The sequence below is a fragment of the Pelecanus crispus genome, chromosome 2 (assembly GCF_030463565.1).
Source record: "Pelecanus crispus isolate bPelCri1 chromosome 2, bPelCri1.pri, whole genome shotgun sequence".
NCBI classification, from domain to species: Eukaryota; Metazoa; Chordata; class Aves; order Pelecaniformes; family Pelecanidae; genus Pelecanus; species Pelecanus crispus.
Genome location: NC_134644.1, coordinates 144,770,581 through 144,788,537, shown reverse-complemented (window position 1 = coordinate 144,788,537; position 17,957 = coordinate 144,770,581). Strand labels below are relative to the sequence as shown.

Genomic DNA, 17,957 nt, shown 5'->3' with positions numbered 1-17,957 from the left:
TGCAGAAGATATACATGGAAGACAGGGACTGGGAATTATGGGGGAGCACATGTTTACTAATGATGAAGTTGTCCATTCTAGAATCTTATTTGATTTTGAAATGTTCCAGTTAGGAATACATGGTTGCTTTTTTTTTTTTGCTTTTTTTTTTTTGGTCCCCTCATCTACATGTCATTAAATGTAAAATAATAAATGTAAACCAATTTAAAGTACATTTAATTTCCTTTCTAAGATCACCAAGTGTAGTAAAATATATTTTTTTGTTTATCCTCAGAGGGCCCAATGCTTAATTGATACCATATTGTATGAAGCACGTAGGACTAGGCACTAGTTACAGAACAACATAGTGCTGCTGTGAGCTATTTTTGTTAACCCAGATTGTTGTTTCTCTGGTTACTTGTAGCAACTGTATAGACAGACATGGCATGGTTATTCCTTACCAGCTCATTGCTGCCATCCTCATCAAAATCCTCCTCTATTCCATCAGTCATCTCTTCTCCATCCCCATCTGCATCTGGCCCTCCTTCAATTGGCTCTTCTGTAGAGTTATCTGCATTCTCTGATATGCATTCCTCTTGAATCAAATCAGCATTATCTTCCATTTGTTTCTTTTGAGCTTCTGTAAGGAAAACATACTCTATAGAGATTCAGTAGCCTTCCCTATTGGTGTCAAAGAAAAGTGCTCTGAGGAAGAAACCTAAGCTCCCATCTCCAGATAAGCTAGATTTGTAAAAATCAGTGTGTTAATATCTACCAGGCAAATAGGATCAAAACCCTTGCATGCAAAAAGTAATGCATAAATCAGCCATAGTACCAACATGCTCATCTATCCCATGCAGTGGATGAAGGCTTGATTTATCAGTGGATCCAGCTTTTTGATTTTCTGGACTTTGCTTTGCCCTGGGATTCCAATTGGCATAGTTACCACATATTTATTTATCTGCAGCCAATGAGAAGTACATAAATCTCTATGCTCTGAGAAGCAGAAGGCTGTTAATTGCCAATAAGTGAACAAGGATTTGCATAAATTTGCTGTGAATATAGCTCAACAACCATACAGATAATCAACAAATCCTTCTATACAACTGAACATATTTTTTTTAACATAAAAGTTCCCCCTGGTATAATGTGCCAAAGTAACTGGAGAATGCCCCCCTCCAATTACCCAACTATAGGGCTTCCTATAATTTCCACAGAGTGGTGGAAAGAAAGACAAATTCCATGGAGGCCCAGAGGATCTGTTCTGGTTGGCTTAGTGCAGATAGCTGCATTGTTGTGATTATGTATTGCAAGACTCCTGGATATGCTGAGGAATTTCATCCAGCCAGCAGAAATCCAGAGAAGGATTGAGGGAGGAATGACAGAGACAGACTGTCCAGAAGAGTGGTTGGAGGATCAGAGTCTTATTCCTATGTACCTCAGGAGTTTAGATGAAAAGTTTTATGTACTCAAAGTGAATATGGGCCAGTGAATTGGTTGCCTGTAGCTGGAATGCTAGTGCAGTCTGAGGGTGACAATACCCATCAATGATCAAATTTCTAGACCAAAACGATTTCCTTCTTTGTTAGATTGACTGTTCTGTAACACTAGTAATGCATCACCTTGTTGGACAGGCAATGAATCTGCAAAGTGCCTGTGAAGCTCTATATTGTTCATCTCTATGAATTTATTATCATTTTACTATAAATTATTACCAGCTGCATATAATATTCAAAGCTGCTCATGCTTTTCTGTATCATAGAAAGTAAACTTAAGATCCTACCTTTCAGTACCCTTCTCTGATATTACAGGGAGAATATTCTCTAACAATTTTTTCACATCAGAACAGCTTCTTATTCCTGGTTTCCTGATTCAGAATTTTACAAACAGAGGAGCTGCTCCTGCAGTTTCCCGATGTACAGGAAATCCTCTTACCTATATTCCCCCTATTGGAATGGTCAGGGGTTAATAATAGTAAAAGACAGAATATCAGCCATTATTGTAAGGAGAATTTTCATGCAGCTGTAGAGCAGTAACGAATGTGTGCACTGAGCTTGTCCAGCTTGTCTGTTTAACCTGTCACATATAACTTTTAAGATTAATAATTAAATATTCTTCATGAAAGTGATGCAAACTTAAAAAAACCCAGAAGGGCAAGATGATGGCTTGATTTTTGTCTTGTGTAAATGAGACAGATCCTCTTTCTGATCCCAGTCTTAGTGGGCCACACCTTCTGGCGGAGAAAAGTAAGAAATAACATTGCTAAACCATAGAGAAGGAACAAAATCATCTCACATCTGATGCCGTAAGTTAAATAGTTCAGCTACTGATGTAGCCTTATCTTATACAAATCTTTTAGCTGAGGAAGCAATCATCTGCAGACTAATCACCCAGGATTCATAACCTTCTTCATCAGCTCAGGAGACTTAAATGGGGATCCAGGTTTACTGGTGTCTCTGAGGTATTTTTTCTCCTCATACCCTCTGATGAGAAGCAAGTAATATGGGGGACAGGTTTTGCACCTGATGCTTTAAAACATCAACAATTTGAAAACAGTTTTTAATCTCTGAGGATATTATTCATTGCTTGTCTTCAAAAGGCATAACAGTATGATTCAATACAAATCAACATTTTCCTCTTTGAGCTGATTTCTATTTAAATGAGTTCACTACAGTCCTTTAGCAAAAGTGAAAATTGGATATCAAAGTACAATGACGTGCAGGTTGTTTTGCATAGTAATGGATTTTATATAAAAGCTCCCTGAAGTAGGGATGTGCCATCTCAGTGCATTTCAGTACACAAGTGATTTGGTGAAGTGCCTTGCAATTACATCTTCACTGATTATACCAACTTTTATCTAACTTGCATAAAGTACAAAATAGAATATAATGAATACATATTGTGTATGGTTCTCCTAAAAGAGATAATCACACTGTACTAGTGGTTTACCTTAGACTTGGAAAAAAGGACTCAACTTATTTTGTGGGGTAGACTATAACAGCTGAGGGATTGGTCCTTGTCTGTCAACTTAGAAAATGATGGAAATGATTATAAATAAAAGATAGATTTTTTTTTAAAGAGCTGGTTTTGGATTTTTCTTTTTTTTAAATTGTTGACTGCAAAATATTTTTCTGCAGTGTTCTCCCTTAGGAAGACATTCATTACAGTTATTTATGAATGCCAGCAGGAAACTTCTGGGTTCGGAGAGATACCCCCACAACAGATGAGCCAATAGGGCAGGCATGGGAACGGAGGGATCCAGATCTAAATAACTGTTTTGCCTGTGTCAGGTTCAGGAACCTCAACTGCTAATTCCCACCAATGTTTTAGACAGTCTTGATGGAGCTTTCTTTATGTGTCCTGCTGGGTCTTTTTGGCTTCACATAGCTGATTTGAGTTATGCAAGGGACACAAATCTGAGTGCCTGGACACCCAGGCAGCTGTGGATTTTGAGGCAGAATTTCCTTCACAGATTTCACACCCAATACATAAAAAAATTTCATCAGAGAATGGAGGGGGAAAAAAAAATAGGAACATTGAGATTTTTCATGACGTAAGGCTTCCATTTCACCACTGGCTCTCATCAAAATCAGCTTGCTAGTACACAGCTCCTGAACAGAGATATACCATTTGATTTATAAGGAAATAGACATGGAAATACCATAGACAGTGGTAAGAACTGAGATTGTTTTCTATATATACTACACCATGGTGAAAATACAACCTTATAAATCTCTTAAAACTGCTCAGTATGGCTTTAAAGTACTGCCAGGTGAGATCATTCAGCTAACAAAGTGATCACTACAATGATAGAAATAAAGATCTTAAATTAAATTAAAAAGCGGTATCGGATTTTGTCATTCCCAAGGTTTGCCTCAAAACAAAACATTTCAAGCCAGAGAAAAGCTGAACTAGAGGTGCGGCCAGTTTTACAGAGATGCCACAACTTCACACAACAGCTTAGGTTGGAAGTGATCTCTGGACACTCCAAGTCCAACCCCTCTTCAAAGCAGGGCCAAACTCAAAGTTTGGTCCAGGTCCATGGTGCCTTGGCCCAATGAGTTTTGAACATCTCCAAGGATGGAGCTACTACAGTCTCTCTGGGCAACCTGCTATACTGCTTAGTTGCATCTCTTTTCCTTATATCAAACAAAAATTTCCCTTGCTGCAGCTTGTAACTACTGCCTATTGCCCAGGCAATAATTCCTGATATAGACCATCTAATAATCTAATAATTCTTAACGTGGATAGCACAAGCATCCCCAAGGTCAACAACCTCTAACTTAATTTGGTTCAGTCAATTTTTTAGTGATGTTTTGTTTCCAGAACATCTAGTAAGAATCTTTTCTTTTCTTTTTTTTTTTTTTTTTTTTTTTTTTCCCTCCTACACCATAGAAAACAATTCTGGAAATGATGTTGATGCTCTGTGAAGAATATCAATTTATCCCCCCAACAGTTCTACCTGAGAGTTAATTTACCTTGCTTAAGGCCTCCATCATGTAGCAAAATTTCTGGAAGGCTTCCGTTCTCTCTGGTCTGTCTGCTTGACTGATAACTAGGTTCTAATTTAATTTATGTGACAACAAATTGCTTTCACCTACCTGCTTCAGCTTTTTGCTGCTTTTCAATCTTTTCCAGTCTCCCTAGCAAGGAGTCAATTTTTGTTTTGATTTGGGTTAATTCCTTCTTGATTGTTTGCAACTCATCTGATTTCACTGTGGAAAAAGAGCAAAGATGCAAAACATGAAAAAAACTGTATTTGCAACCCCCTTGAAAAAAACATGTTCTTTTTTCTTTCCTCTGTAGTACAAAGTCTACTCTCTCATCTTTGTTAGTATTTTTAGAGATTTAACTTTTAAAATGAACATTGTTAGTTAAAAATGCTGAATCCTAGGAAATCACAGGATACTAAACCCTAGTGGCAAGGGGTTATGTGAGGTGTATTGTTCTTAATAAGCATTTGAGGCAAACCATCTCAAGGGCATGCTTAGTAAATCTGAGTAACTTTTACTGAAAAACTGCCTATAGTGAAAGAATGATTCAAATATGACAGACATTTCACAGTCTTGCAATGCTATTTTGCTGGACTATTTTGTAATAACAACAATAATAAAAAGATCCTTCACAGTAGCAGTAGGTATTTTTCAGCAAGAGTGAATGATAACATAAATGCTAAGGAGCCAGGAATGCAATGTTACATTCCAGTCAACAACTTCATTGCAATAGAAGGTGTTAAGTATTATTGCTTCAAAAGTTTTCAGTTCTGGTAATTTCTTGTACTTTTTCCAGCTATAGATAACATATGAAAATATTTCCTTTTATGATCACATCCAGGGACATGGATGCAACACCCACAAATTAAAAGCTGAAGTTTCCAAATCTTTGTTGCATTGCATTACTCTTCATTTATGTGCATTATTGCACTCTTGTCTAACATAAGAAGGAGTAACTGGTTTGGAGGTCTTTTGGCTTCAGAAGAAATAGCACTGCAGCACTCATGAATGATGTCATTATTATGGCATTATCAGGACATGTTTTTATGCTCAGAAGATAGTCTAAACAGATCCACTTGCCCCATCTGTGCTAGAATATCATCTTGAAAAGGTGAAGAGGAGAAAATGGGAACCCTGTGTTAACATGGGAACATAAAGCCGTTCATAAAAGTCAAGATAACAGAGCTGTCACTCTTACAACTCTTGTAGGAAGAAATGGACCATCACCTTAAACTGTGAGGGACTGGCAATGGAAAAGCACTGAGCAGTATTACTCTTCTATCCTTACAGTTGCTAAAGCAGGATGTGCATTGATTTGGGGTATGTATCTGGAGCAATGGGAGAGCCCTTAGTGAGCCTGGGGAAAGGGTTGTTCTGCCATGGAGAAGGACATGTTCCCTTTCTGTCCAAAGGACCTCCTGGCTGCATCTTGCCTTCTCAGTCCTGTTCATTCACTCATGGCCATGTATCTCATCGTGGTGTCACATGGGTATTTTTTATTAGACAGTCAAAATCTGATGATGAAGTGTGCAGGCAAGCTACTACCTGCTTCAGTGGTAGCAAATGAGTATGTGTTTGCTTCTAAAACAGCCTTATTGCAAACTTGGAGCACATTCACTGAGGTTGAAACCAAGGCTTTTTATCTTAGAGTTTGGATCACATACATTATAGTTATAACAAGTCAGCTAAAGGCAGTAGGTTGCTATATACGGTAATGAACTTGTTTGATCATGTGCTCATATAGAGAAATTGCATATCGCACACTATCATTGGCTTAAACCTCTGATCCCATATTGAATGAACGGTAGTCCTTAGAGAACAAAGCTTAAAAATAACCTTTGCGCTAGACCCTTATATGCTATACAGTATTTGATGGAATTATTCAGTATATTTATAGAGCAAGGCCTTAAAATGTTCTTGGAGAAATAATGGGTCACTGTCCAATCTCCCAGCTCTGTAACAAAATGTTAAGGTTCTGGCAACTATATATTTAGAAGTTTACTGCTTCCCCGGGGGCAGTGGTTGGTCTGTGCTGGAGTAAAAAAGCATTGCAGATTCCAGGGTGAAATGATGTGAATCTATCCAATGGTGAATGCTAACTGTCTGCAGCAGCATGCTATGAAATCAGCTGGAAACAGATGCTGTGTGGCCAAACTGTTGTGTTAGAGGTGGTCCCTTGACTGGCAAAGAGCAGGCTTGCCAAGGCTAAAAGGTCAAAAGTCAGAAGAGACACCACAAGGACCTAATGAGATTTGTTCCCAGTCTAAAATGCAGAGCAGAAAACATTTGCTCTTCTGAATTTGGTGAGGAAACAGGCACATACGTAGGGCTACTGTTCAACTCAGGTCAAACCTTTAGCTTCACAGGGGCTTCCCTGTGGTGTCTCACTGAGAAATGAATTTTGGAAGAAGACTGCATCAGAGGGAACACAGACACAACAGTGGGGATTCAACAGCAAGCAAAGATGCTATAAACGACTGAGGAGCCTTATTGCTACCTTGCAAGATTCCCCTATGCCAAAACTATTTGCTCAAACTTTGGTCACCGAATCTGCAATTTATCATTCACATTTAATAAGGTCATTAAGTAGGGCATTCCATCATACAGTCAATCACTTCAAGTTAACACTAGAAAGGACTGAAAGAAAAAAGGGGAAAGGTTTTCAACAAATCTGCACAAGTTCCAAATTTCCATCCTTGTTCCAACACTGCAATGGTGTAGTTATGTGAGTTGCTTATTGTCTTAATTTGCAGAGAATTGTACAAATCTTCAAAATCATTCTCCTAGAGAAAATCCACTCTCAGTTGTATTGTACTGGGTATTTCTGTAATAAGCGGCAATGACTAAAGACAAATTATGAAGGGTCCTGATTAACAACAAGCTGAATATGAGCCAGAAATGCACCCTTGTGATAAAGCAGGCCATCAACATTGTGGACTGCATTAGGAGGAGTGTTGCTAGAAGGTTGAGGGAGATGATCCTTCCCCTCTGCTCAGCACTGGTGAGTCCACATCTGGAGTACTGTGTCCAGTTCTGGGCTCCTGGTACAAGAGGGAATGAAGACAAAGCCAGACTCTTCTCAGAGGTGCCCACTAACATGTCAAAGACCATTGGCACGAATTAAAGCACATGAAATTCCATCTAAACACAAGAGAAAGCTTTTTTTTTTTTTTTTTCTCTGTGAGCATGTTTAAAAAGTGTCACAGGCGGCCTAGAGAGGCTGTGGAGTCTTCATCCTTGGAGCTATTCAAAAGCCGTATGGACACAGTGCTGGGAAACCTGCTGTAAGGTGGCCCTGCTTGAGCAGGGCAGTTGGACCAGATGAGCTCCAGAGATCCCTTCCAACCTCAACCATTCCATGATTCTGTGATTCTGTGGTATAGAGCATGGGAAAAACTTTTAGGCTTTTTAAGCACAGTGTTATGACAAAGACAAAATGTGAAGACTGTAAATACTGTACTTCAGGTGTCCTGCTTTGAGTATATAAATTCTCCTTTAAAACTTCACAGATTTTTTTTTTTAATTGATCTCAGGCAAGAAATAAATCAGTTGATAAACATGAAACCAGAGCTGCATGTGTCCAAAATATCTGTTCATCCACTTTTGAGTAATAGAATAGGAAAATAAAATAGCTTACTGCTTTTTTTTTTTTTTTTTTTTTTTTTCCTATTAGCAGATAAGCAAAGGCCATCAGGTGACAGAAATGCATGTACTGAAAGGGAAAGAAATTACTAATGAAATTCCTCAAGCACTGGCACCAAAATGGCTAAATAGCTTCAACAACTTTGATGCAAAAAAGTAAATGAACAAGTGAAACTTGCTGACAATATGAAATTGGAAGGTATAATCTATTCAGAGTGAACTGGAATGGAAGGAGGAGTCAGGTGATTTTAAGGAATGCTACATTAGAAAAAAGGTAAAATACAATTGCACTGAAAAAAAGTCCTGCACTTGATTGACTAACAGCAGAACTCCTACTTTCAACATGGAAGCTCATCAGCTGAAAAAGGCAGTAACAGAATTATCCTCGGGTGTAGTTGGAGTCGCAGGTTGACAATAGCCTATCACTGTAATGCAACCAAGAGAAAGAAAATGCAGTGCTAAGATGTGTCAAATGATGTATTACTAAAGATGGGGAAGTACAATGCCATTGTACAAGGACCTGGTGAGAGCTCATCTGGAATAATGTAAACAGGTTGAACCACTGAATTCTGGCAGGTGCGTGGGGAGAAGGGCCATGAAGATGACCATAAGACTGGAAAGCCTGTAGTGTGACAGAAGAGTTTTGCTTCTTTGCCTGAGACAAAAGAAGGAAATAAAACTTTTAAGCTGAGACAGTGTTGGCACAACAAATGGATATGAACAAATAAGAAACAAATTTAAGCTGGAAATTAGAAGAAACAGAGACAGACAAAAACCAAACCCTAACTACCTTTAAGATGGAGCTTAAAGGATTAGGTGATATGGCTACTTGCAACAGCGAGGAATTAGATTCAGTGACCCTTTCCAGCCCTTTGCCAGGAATACAAGGGCCTTCCGGAATGCATCTTCCATTGAAGCATCTAGCACTAAAGGAGACAAACTGCATCCAGCTCAAAGCAAGAGATTTAAAATTGAGGTAAATCATATTTTTAGAAATGAAAGTGCTACTGCTGAATTACAACTATATTTGTGAAACATTTTTTGCCATAACTACAAATTGATTCATCCACAAAGCATGATTCAGATTCCTTTGGAAACAAATGTCATGTATTTTTATCTAAGCCCTTCATGTTTAATAGAAAATATTTTATTGTATTGTATTACTTTAGATTTCACTGAAAAATGGGTTAGCTGATGAAGCTAAGTATAAACTATGCAAGTCAAAATGAATTAAAGGTATAATTCAGTACATATTGTAACATCTTAAGTGTCTACTCCTTAATCTCAGGCACACAGGGTATAAAAAAATTTATTAGTGTTTACCTCCTGTTTTTCAGATGTGTAAAATAAAAATACATACTCCAAGAGCTTCAGTTTCTATATTGTCAGAAAAAGTGAGTTTTTCCCAGTTCTAAATAGCAATCTGCATCTGCTGCTTCCTACCGTTAACATGAAGAACTACTATGTGTAGTTTTCACACCAACATGTTTCATTTTGTGAGTTACTTTTGATAATGTGGAAAGCTTGATTTATTTTTTTCTAGTTTTTGGAATTAAAAAGAAAACAAAATATTGTCAACTGATCCCTGAAAAATTATGGATTCAGAAAAGAAATCAAATCCTCCTAATTTATTTTGTGTTTTGGTAGCAAACTTAGAACACATATTGCTACTTTTTGGTAGAACAAGAATTTGCTGCACTGGAGGGCAGACATTATTTTTGCAGAGGTACTCATCAGTGAACAAGGCATTTTTGGTATTATGATTTTATAACATCTTTGCTGTATGCCACAACAAACTTCTGTCTTTGGATTGTTGGTTTTCAGAATTGAGTTCCTCTAATCCTGATAATTTCACTGAGGGGTCCCCTGTGTTCTGACCTTTAATACTTCATGTATGGGTTCATTTTCTGGATCCAGTCTGAGTGTGGAGAACAGCTATGAGAACAGTTATGCCTACGAGATTTCTACTTAAATCTGAAAAGTCTATTAGGGGATGTGGTCTCATAGAATTTTGCTATTTGGGGGTGAAATCTTTCAAGCATAGGCAATACCATTTTGACATAGTGAATTCTGAACCTGTGATTAAGCTATTTTATGGTCTTGAATTTCATTAAACCCCAAAATATCTTCCTTCCCACAAACTATGTTTCCCCTTTTTGAAGAGATCGTTTATTTAACTAGCAATAAATTACAATTAGAATCAAAAGTGCATTGGTTCAAGGGGTTCAGATTAGCAGTGTAGAGTAAGGGGCAAAAAAAATATTAAATTGCTTCATCCCACAATTCAATATAACCAACTTTTCTAATAAAATGGCAAAAGAAGCCACAAAACACACATTCTCTACTCTCCAAGTTGAAGCCCCTAAGGGAATGACTTGGTTATTTTTCTGATAAACGTCTTACAATAAGCTGATTACACTCCTGTCCAAGTCAACAAAATCATGTTTTTACCTTTATGATGGGTTGGTTGGGCTTGACAAAAAGGGAAGTAATTCTATGGGGAAATCAAGCATGAAAGTCGTTATACTGTGTGTCTGACTCCTTTTAAACGTGTATTGCATGCAGAAAGAATATTTTCTGCAATTTATTCCAGCATGATAAATGGTCTTTGCAGTTATGTTCCAATTGCCATTATAAAGAACTGAGGGTGGAAACCCAACAGGGGTCAAAACGTCAGCCCACGTTTTTAGTGATGCATCTTGCAGCTCTCCCTTCAGTGTTAAAGAGCTGTATCCAAACATGCTCTTGTCACCTGGAGCTCTAAGACTGACATTTTTAGACTTCACATCACACATGAATACATTGAAGGATACTTTCACCGGGGCATAATACTGTCTTTTAGGATCTTTACACTCCTGATAGCACTTCCATTAAATAATTTACAGGTTCTGCAACATTTGCCATGTTATGTAGGTAGTGTTTGGGAGGTCTTCTAGAAGGCGGCTGTGGGTAGTCAGTCTAGGGTTGAATCTATAATCTACATTATTTATTACTTAAGTCCTGACAAAACATTTTCTGAAATGCAGAATAAATAATAAAGCAAATTTGATGATTATTCTGAGGAACAGATATCCATATGTTAATGTAATATGCTCTGTCCCATTCACTGCAATGAAAACCCAGATTTACTTGACATCTATTGGGATATACTAAGGTCCTTAGAAGAATTTTAGTATTATTCTTGCTGTGGACAATAAGAAATATATATTAAAAAACTTATCTGAAAATAATTAATCTTCTCAAGGCAAAGTGAGTCCAAAAAGTCCATTCGTATTAGACCACACTTTAGGACAATTAGTGAATTGAATGCACTGATGCTACTAACTTTTCATACAGCTAAGACAACAGTAAAGGCTGAGCAAAGGAGATCTAATAAATGAATCTGTTTGTGTATATACTTACTAAAGCTGTGTGAAAACCCAAAGACTCAAGGGCTGGGAAAGGCTAACAAAATAATTTAAAACAAAGTCTACTAAAGTGAGGATCTTGAGCTGTATGCTTTCTTTTAAATTAATATAAGGAATCATAAGTCATTACTTAAAGTATTGAGGAAAGAAAAAAAGTATCTATGGACAAGTGGATTAGTTCAAGGCATGTATGAAAATGTCTAGACTCAGGTTCATCCTCCGGAGAACAAAGGAAGTGTTGCTACTCCCAGATATCCTCTTAGGGTGTGAGTGAGCTCCATAATATGACACCTAAATTTAGATGTCTTCCTGTGTGGTAGTTTTCAAGGCTCCCATTATTGGTAATGGGCTGCTAGCCCACTGCAGGCTTGTGTCTGATTTAGCTGTACAGCCAACAGAGACTCCCTTTCTCAGAATGTCATCCTTTCCAAGGAATGGCCCCAGCTCCTTGTTCCTCAATATAGAACATTATCTTTTGCTCTGTTTATCACATTTCCATTCTTTCAGTCACATGCATATTTATTACATGATTTCTTTCAAGGTTATGGAATCCATTGGTTCATACAGTAGGATCAAGAATGGATCCTAGTGGGCTCACTAGAGGTCCATCTTCTTTGTTAGATACTAGTGTGTGAGTTTTGTTTAGGTTACTCAAGCAGAGTATATAATTGCCTCAAGTTGATGACGTAATTAACCCCTCTTCCTGTAAGGTGTAGTGTTGGTGGATTCACTTATTTCATGGCTGTGTGTAAGATAGCATGATACATTGTTGGCCAGTCTGGTACTGCAAGTGTCTTATTGAAGTCCCTTCATTCTTTCTAGTATCTGATCCCTACCTGATCTTTCTCTTCCTCTTCCAGTGATGCTTCCAAGGACAGTATCGCTCCACATAAGGGGCAGGGGAAGACAGGTGGGTGCTGAAAGATGCACGGAGAGGAAGATGAAGTTCCCAGGACAATACTACAGGGTGGGGAGCTTGGAGGAGGGAATGCTATTGTTCATCAGCTCTTCTAAGGCCAACTCGCTAAGGAAAGGTTGAATAATCTCAGATTGCCAATACTGTTTTGCCCTTCCTTTAGAACAGCCAAAGACACTTTGCGTCTTTCTACCCTCAGAAGAATCTGGCAAAAAAAGCACACACACCACCTCCCCCCGCCACGCCCACCCCACCCCCCGCCCCCGCTCACATACAATCCTCAAGTCTCAACAGAAATCAGTGTGCCTCTGTCTATAACAAGATAATTAGCTTTGCTTTATTATCAGCTGTTCACAAGACCTCATGGTCCATAAGCAGTCAGGATGATAGGAGATTTTAAACAGGCTTCTTCTGAGGCCAAGGGAGTGGTCTGTAGGTCAAATGTTGTGGAAGGGATTTCCTTCAAAAGTCACATCGTTGTGTTCTTTGACTTGCAGGAAAGGCATGGCAGCTTTGGTAATCAAACCAGTTTTTCAAGCTAAAGGCTGAGGGTAGGAAATAACTACAACAGAGCTATATAGTGGAAGCTGTCTGCTTGCAGAAATTACTAGGATCATTGTTTCAATAATATCCAACTGATATGAGCAACTCACATTTGGATCCTGAGGAAGAAGCCCCACTTGAGGTGGATCGTGATGCTCCTTTCATGGAGAAAACCCCTTTGCCTCTGCGAGTTGTTGTTACAGCCACACGAGGACGCTTCAGTGGAATCACTGCACGGGGTGGTGGGGGAACACGGCTGTGGTAATCAAACAACCTAGAAAAGATTAAATCAGTTGGAATCCATAAAACCTTTTGTGATTTCATGTCATGGAAGCCCTGTCAACTAAATTTTCATGTTATCTTTGAGAAAATTACCCTCTGAAACCATAATCACTTTATATCACAGTCAAATTAGATTTCAAGGACCTAGGCACATTAAGTGCCATATTCGGATTTCAGTCACAGACCAGTGCATAGCTTAGATTTTTTGCATAATTTGCATGAGGGATGTGTTATGGGACTCTCTTATTTGCAGTATGGAAAATGCATAACCTGTTTTCCACAGGTCCACACCATTTCATTGCACACAACTAACGCCGTACATTTTGTTGTGGTGACATTTCAGTTCCTTTATTACATGCATGGCTTAAATTCTAGTTTTCTATCTGCTATCCTTATAGATAGAAAAAGAAATTAACTTTTCTGAAGCCAGGCGTCACCATAAAGAAATACCCTGCAGTCTGTAAAATAGCAAAAGAGTCTTTATAGAGAGGGACTTGTATGTCCTTCTGAATGCATAGAAAAGAGGTCCCAGCATATGTTCTCTTTACTGAAGAATGAATTGGTATAGGATCACTAAAATAACCAAGCATGCCTAATAAAAACTCTTGTTCAAACCAAAGCCACTGTAGCACATAGATATTCAGAGAATTACCACTACAGTCAATAAAAGATGCTATACAACCAAAGTGTTTCCAAACAGAATACCCCAATCCTAAAAACACAGTTATCAACAGCAGTTAACTAACCTGCATAGAAGAAAATAAAGGCAGTAGAAAAGGTAATCAAAGCTACAGATATATTTAGAACATAAAAGCTATGGGCTCTGAATACAACAGGTCAGGAGAAGAAAGTTCAGAAAATTAAGATTTCCAGCTCAGAGACTGAAGTAGAGGGAAAAGCAACACTCTCACAAAATATTCTCGAGTTTCTTTCAAATGATACTTGCAACTAGTAATTATGGAAATTTATAACTGCATGTTTAATTTTCATAATTCTGACTACTGTCAGCTGGGCAGATAGATACACATTTGAAAACAGACACACAAGAAACAGTAATTCACTCACCACAGTGTCTAACAACATACTGAACAGGAAGCAGAAAGTCTTCTAGCCCATTTTCTGGCAAGCAAACACCTAATGCTTAAATCCCAGGATCCTTAATGTTGTCTGTACCATAATCCTACAGACAATATGACCAGCTCCCTCCTTTTCACTGCTGTCTACAAAATGTGTTGCAGACATCCTGTCACCCTCACTGAACTTGAACTCTGTGGCCTTGGATATTCTTACTGATGTCCTGGTTTTGGCTGGGATAGTTAATTTTCTTCCTAGAAGCTGACATAGTGCAGTGGTTTGGATTTAGGATGAGAATAATGCTGATAACATACTGATGTTTTAGTTGTTGCTAAGTACTGCTTATGCTGGTCAAGGATATTTCAGCTTCCCACGCCCTGCCAGAGAGAAGCTGGGAGGAGGCACAGCCAGGATAGTTGACCCAAACTGATTGAAGGGATATTCCATACCATATGATGTCATGCTGAGTATATAAACTGGGGGGGAGTTGGCAGGGGGGCCGTGATTGCTGCTTGGGGACTGACTGGGCATCGGTTGGCGGGTGGTGAGCAATTGCAGTGTGCATCACTTGCTTTGTATATTATTACGATTATTATTATATTGTTATTATTACTGCTACTATTTTACTTTATTTTATTTCAATTATTAAACTGTTCTTATCTCAACCCACAAGTTTTCTCACTTTTACTCTTCCAATTCTCTCCCCCATCCCACCGGGGCAGGGGGAGTGAATGAGTGGCTGTTTGGTGCTTTGTTGCTGGGTAGGGTTAAACCATGACATCTGGCCGTTGTGAGTGTAGCTAAACAATTGTGTATGAAGATGAACTCTAAAACCTTTCTGGGACTTATAACAGAAATATTATTGTTTGTTGTCACTCATTATTTATCATATTGGATGATCTGCTGATTGGTCAGAATCTCCCATTTGACATTACTGGAACAAAATGTTTCAGAAGAACTGTAAGCTATTATGCAAAAAGTCATTACACAATTATTCCTCCAAAGGTGATTTTTTTCTAGCTTCCAATAGTTCATGTTTGGATAATGTAGTGAAATGCAAAACTATGCTTCCTTTTTTGAAATACATAAGAGGACTGTTATCTAATACTACTATTCTTACTTCTATTTTTTAAATTATGCAAAGCTTTTGGGCTTGGTATTTTGTTGCACCAAGTTCTACATGTTTCAATGATATGATTTCTTTAAAAAAATGCTTCCTTTTGTCAGTTTTGAAGTACCCTGCTTGTTTTCCCTGTGCTTGCAATATAAAAATGATAAACAGAAATGCTCAGTTCTAAAGCAATTCTTTGTCCCAATAATCACTAATGTGCATATAATAGTACCTTTTCTTTCACCGGCCCTTATAAATTGTGCAGTCCTGATCCTGGCAATCTGTCTTCATACAGATTTTATTTTACAGCACTAACCATTATTGTCACTCTTTTCTGATCCCACTAATGCTTTAGTCAAGGTAAGATAGGTGTTTTCTCCCTTCAGGGAGGTTGGAAAATTAGTGAATATTAGAAAACAAGACCTATGGTTTGGGATAAAACACAGAAATTCAGAAAGTTCAGAAGTTCAGAAATTCAAAGAATCATGACTATAGTTCTTAATTTATATTTCCTATAAACATGTTGATAGTACATTGAACTTCCCATTGGATTTTCTTTTCCGTTACTACCATACAGAGCTTTTCATCTTCCACTTCCATTAACTTGGATCTAACAGAGACCCTTAAGCTCCTAAACTTTTTATGTCAACAGATCAACAAGTCCAGCCTTGTGAGGCCAACCTCATATCTGGGTTTTCGACCAAAAAACTTCTGCTATCTTAATCCTGAAAGAGTTTGAAATCAGAAAGTTATACTAATGAATAGATTATGGACACATTTCACGGTCAGTGGTTTTCCATGAGACAACCACCAAGATAGACACAAGGTTCCACAGAAACAATCTTTAAAGCCCCATAAGTATTTATTTTGCTGTGGAAATGCAACCATTATAGTTCATTTGTGCTACCCATAATACACAAAATTAAGGGAAAAACTAAAGACACATAACTTTAATATTCAGGTGGCATAGATCAGAATCAGTGCTCTGTTTAAAACATACAAATCCACTGATGAAATTCAGAGCAGTAACCTTAGTGAAAGTAAACACAAGCCTGTGGAAGTTAACTTTTTACAGGATATGAGCTGCTCCTACTGTCAAGGCTGGACTGAGCAGGATTAAACTGCATTGATGGCTTTTGCTCCATATGCTTATAGCTCACTATTTTTAGCTCTGTGGCCAGAGCTAAAGTGACAAGTGAGCATGGTCATGTACATGCAAAAACAAAACTAGTGGCTTGAATTGAATCAACCCCAGGAAAAAAACCAAAACCAAAACCCATTGTTTCTAAATTTTTCCTAAAGTGTTTCTAAGTAGAAAGGTACATAGTACACGTGTCCTGGTTTCAGCTGGGATAGAGTTAATTTTCTTCCTAGTAGCAGGCACAGTGCTGTGGTTTGGATTTAGTAGGAGAAGAATGCTGATAACACGCTGATGTTTTAGTTGTTGCTAAGTACTGCTTACGCTAGTCAAGGACTTTTCAGCTTCCCATGCTCTGCCAGGTGCACAAGAAACTGGGAGGGGGCACAGCCAGGATAGTTGATCCAAACTGACCAAAGGGCTATTCCATACCACGTAACGTCATGCTCAGTATATAAACTGGGGGGGGTTGGCCGGGGAGCAGCGATCGCTGCTCGGGAACTGTCTGGGTATCGGTTGGCGGGTGGTGAGCAATTGCATTGTGCATCACTTGCTTTGTATATCATTATTATTATTATCATTATTATATTGTTATTATTATCATTACTATTTTACTTTATTTCAATTATTAAACTGTTCTTCTCTCAACCCAGAAGTGTTTCTCACTCTTACTCCTCCGATTCTTTCCCCCGTCCCATCGGGGCAGGGGGAGTGAGAAAGTGGCTACGTGGTGCTTAGTTGCTGACTGGGGCTAAACCATGACAGCATGGTAACTTAACTTTGGGGTGTAAACTGCTCCCCTGATATTGTCCATTGCTTTACATAAACAAAATCTCAGATTAGAAGAGGTTGGTGCAGCAATGTTTTGTTTTCCTCTGGCTCACTTGGCGTATGCTAAACCAGGCTGCTGTAATGCAGAGACACAACACTGCTGCATCATGGGTTGGTTATCTGTGGTCACCCATGTTGTCGTGGTTTAGCCCCAGCCAGCAACTAAGCACCACGCAGCCGCTCGCTCACTCCCCCTACCCCGGTGGGATGGGGGAGAGAATTGGAGGAGTAAGAGTGAGAAACACTCCTGGGTTGAGATAAGAACAGTTTAATAATTGAAATAAAGTAAAATAGTAATGATAATAATAACCATATAATAATAATAGTAATAATAATATACAAAGCAAGTGATGCACAATGCAATTGCTCACCACCCGCCGACCGATTCCCAGACAGTTCCTGAGCAGCGATCGCTGCTCCCCGGCCAACCCCCCCCAGTTTATATACTGAGCGTGACGTCATATGGTATGGAATAGCCCTTTGGGCAGTTTGGGTCAGCTGTCCTGGCTGTGCCCCCTCCCAGTTTCTTGTGCACCTGGCA

At 38.6% G+C, this 17,957-nt stretch overlaps 1 protein-coding gene across 1 annotated transcript in view; it reads right to left on the bottom strand.

The window, feature by feature from the left end:
* Positions 1–368: 368 nt before the first annotated feature.
* RALYL (RALY RNA binding protein like) overlaps positions 369–17,957 on the bottom strand; it is a 195,693-nt gene continuing 178,104 nt past the window's right edge. The window contains exons 5-8 of the mRNA XM_075705072.1: positions 13,091–13,254; positions 12,358–12,438; positions 4,581–4,694; positions 369–619 (exon numbers count right to left, since the gene is read on the bottom strand). Coding sequence (XP_075561187.1) covers positions 369–619; positions 4,581–4,694; positions 12,358–12,438; positions 13,091–13,254 — 610 coding nt within the window. The remainder of the gene's footprint in view (positions 620–4,580; positions 4,695–12,357; positions 12,439–13,090; positions 13,255–17,957) is intronic.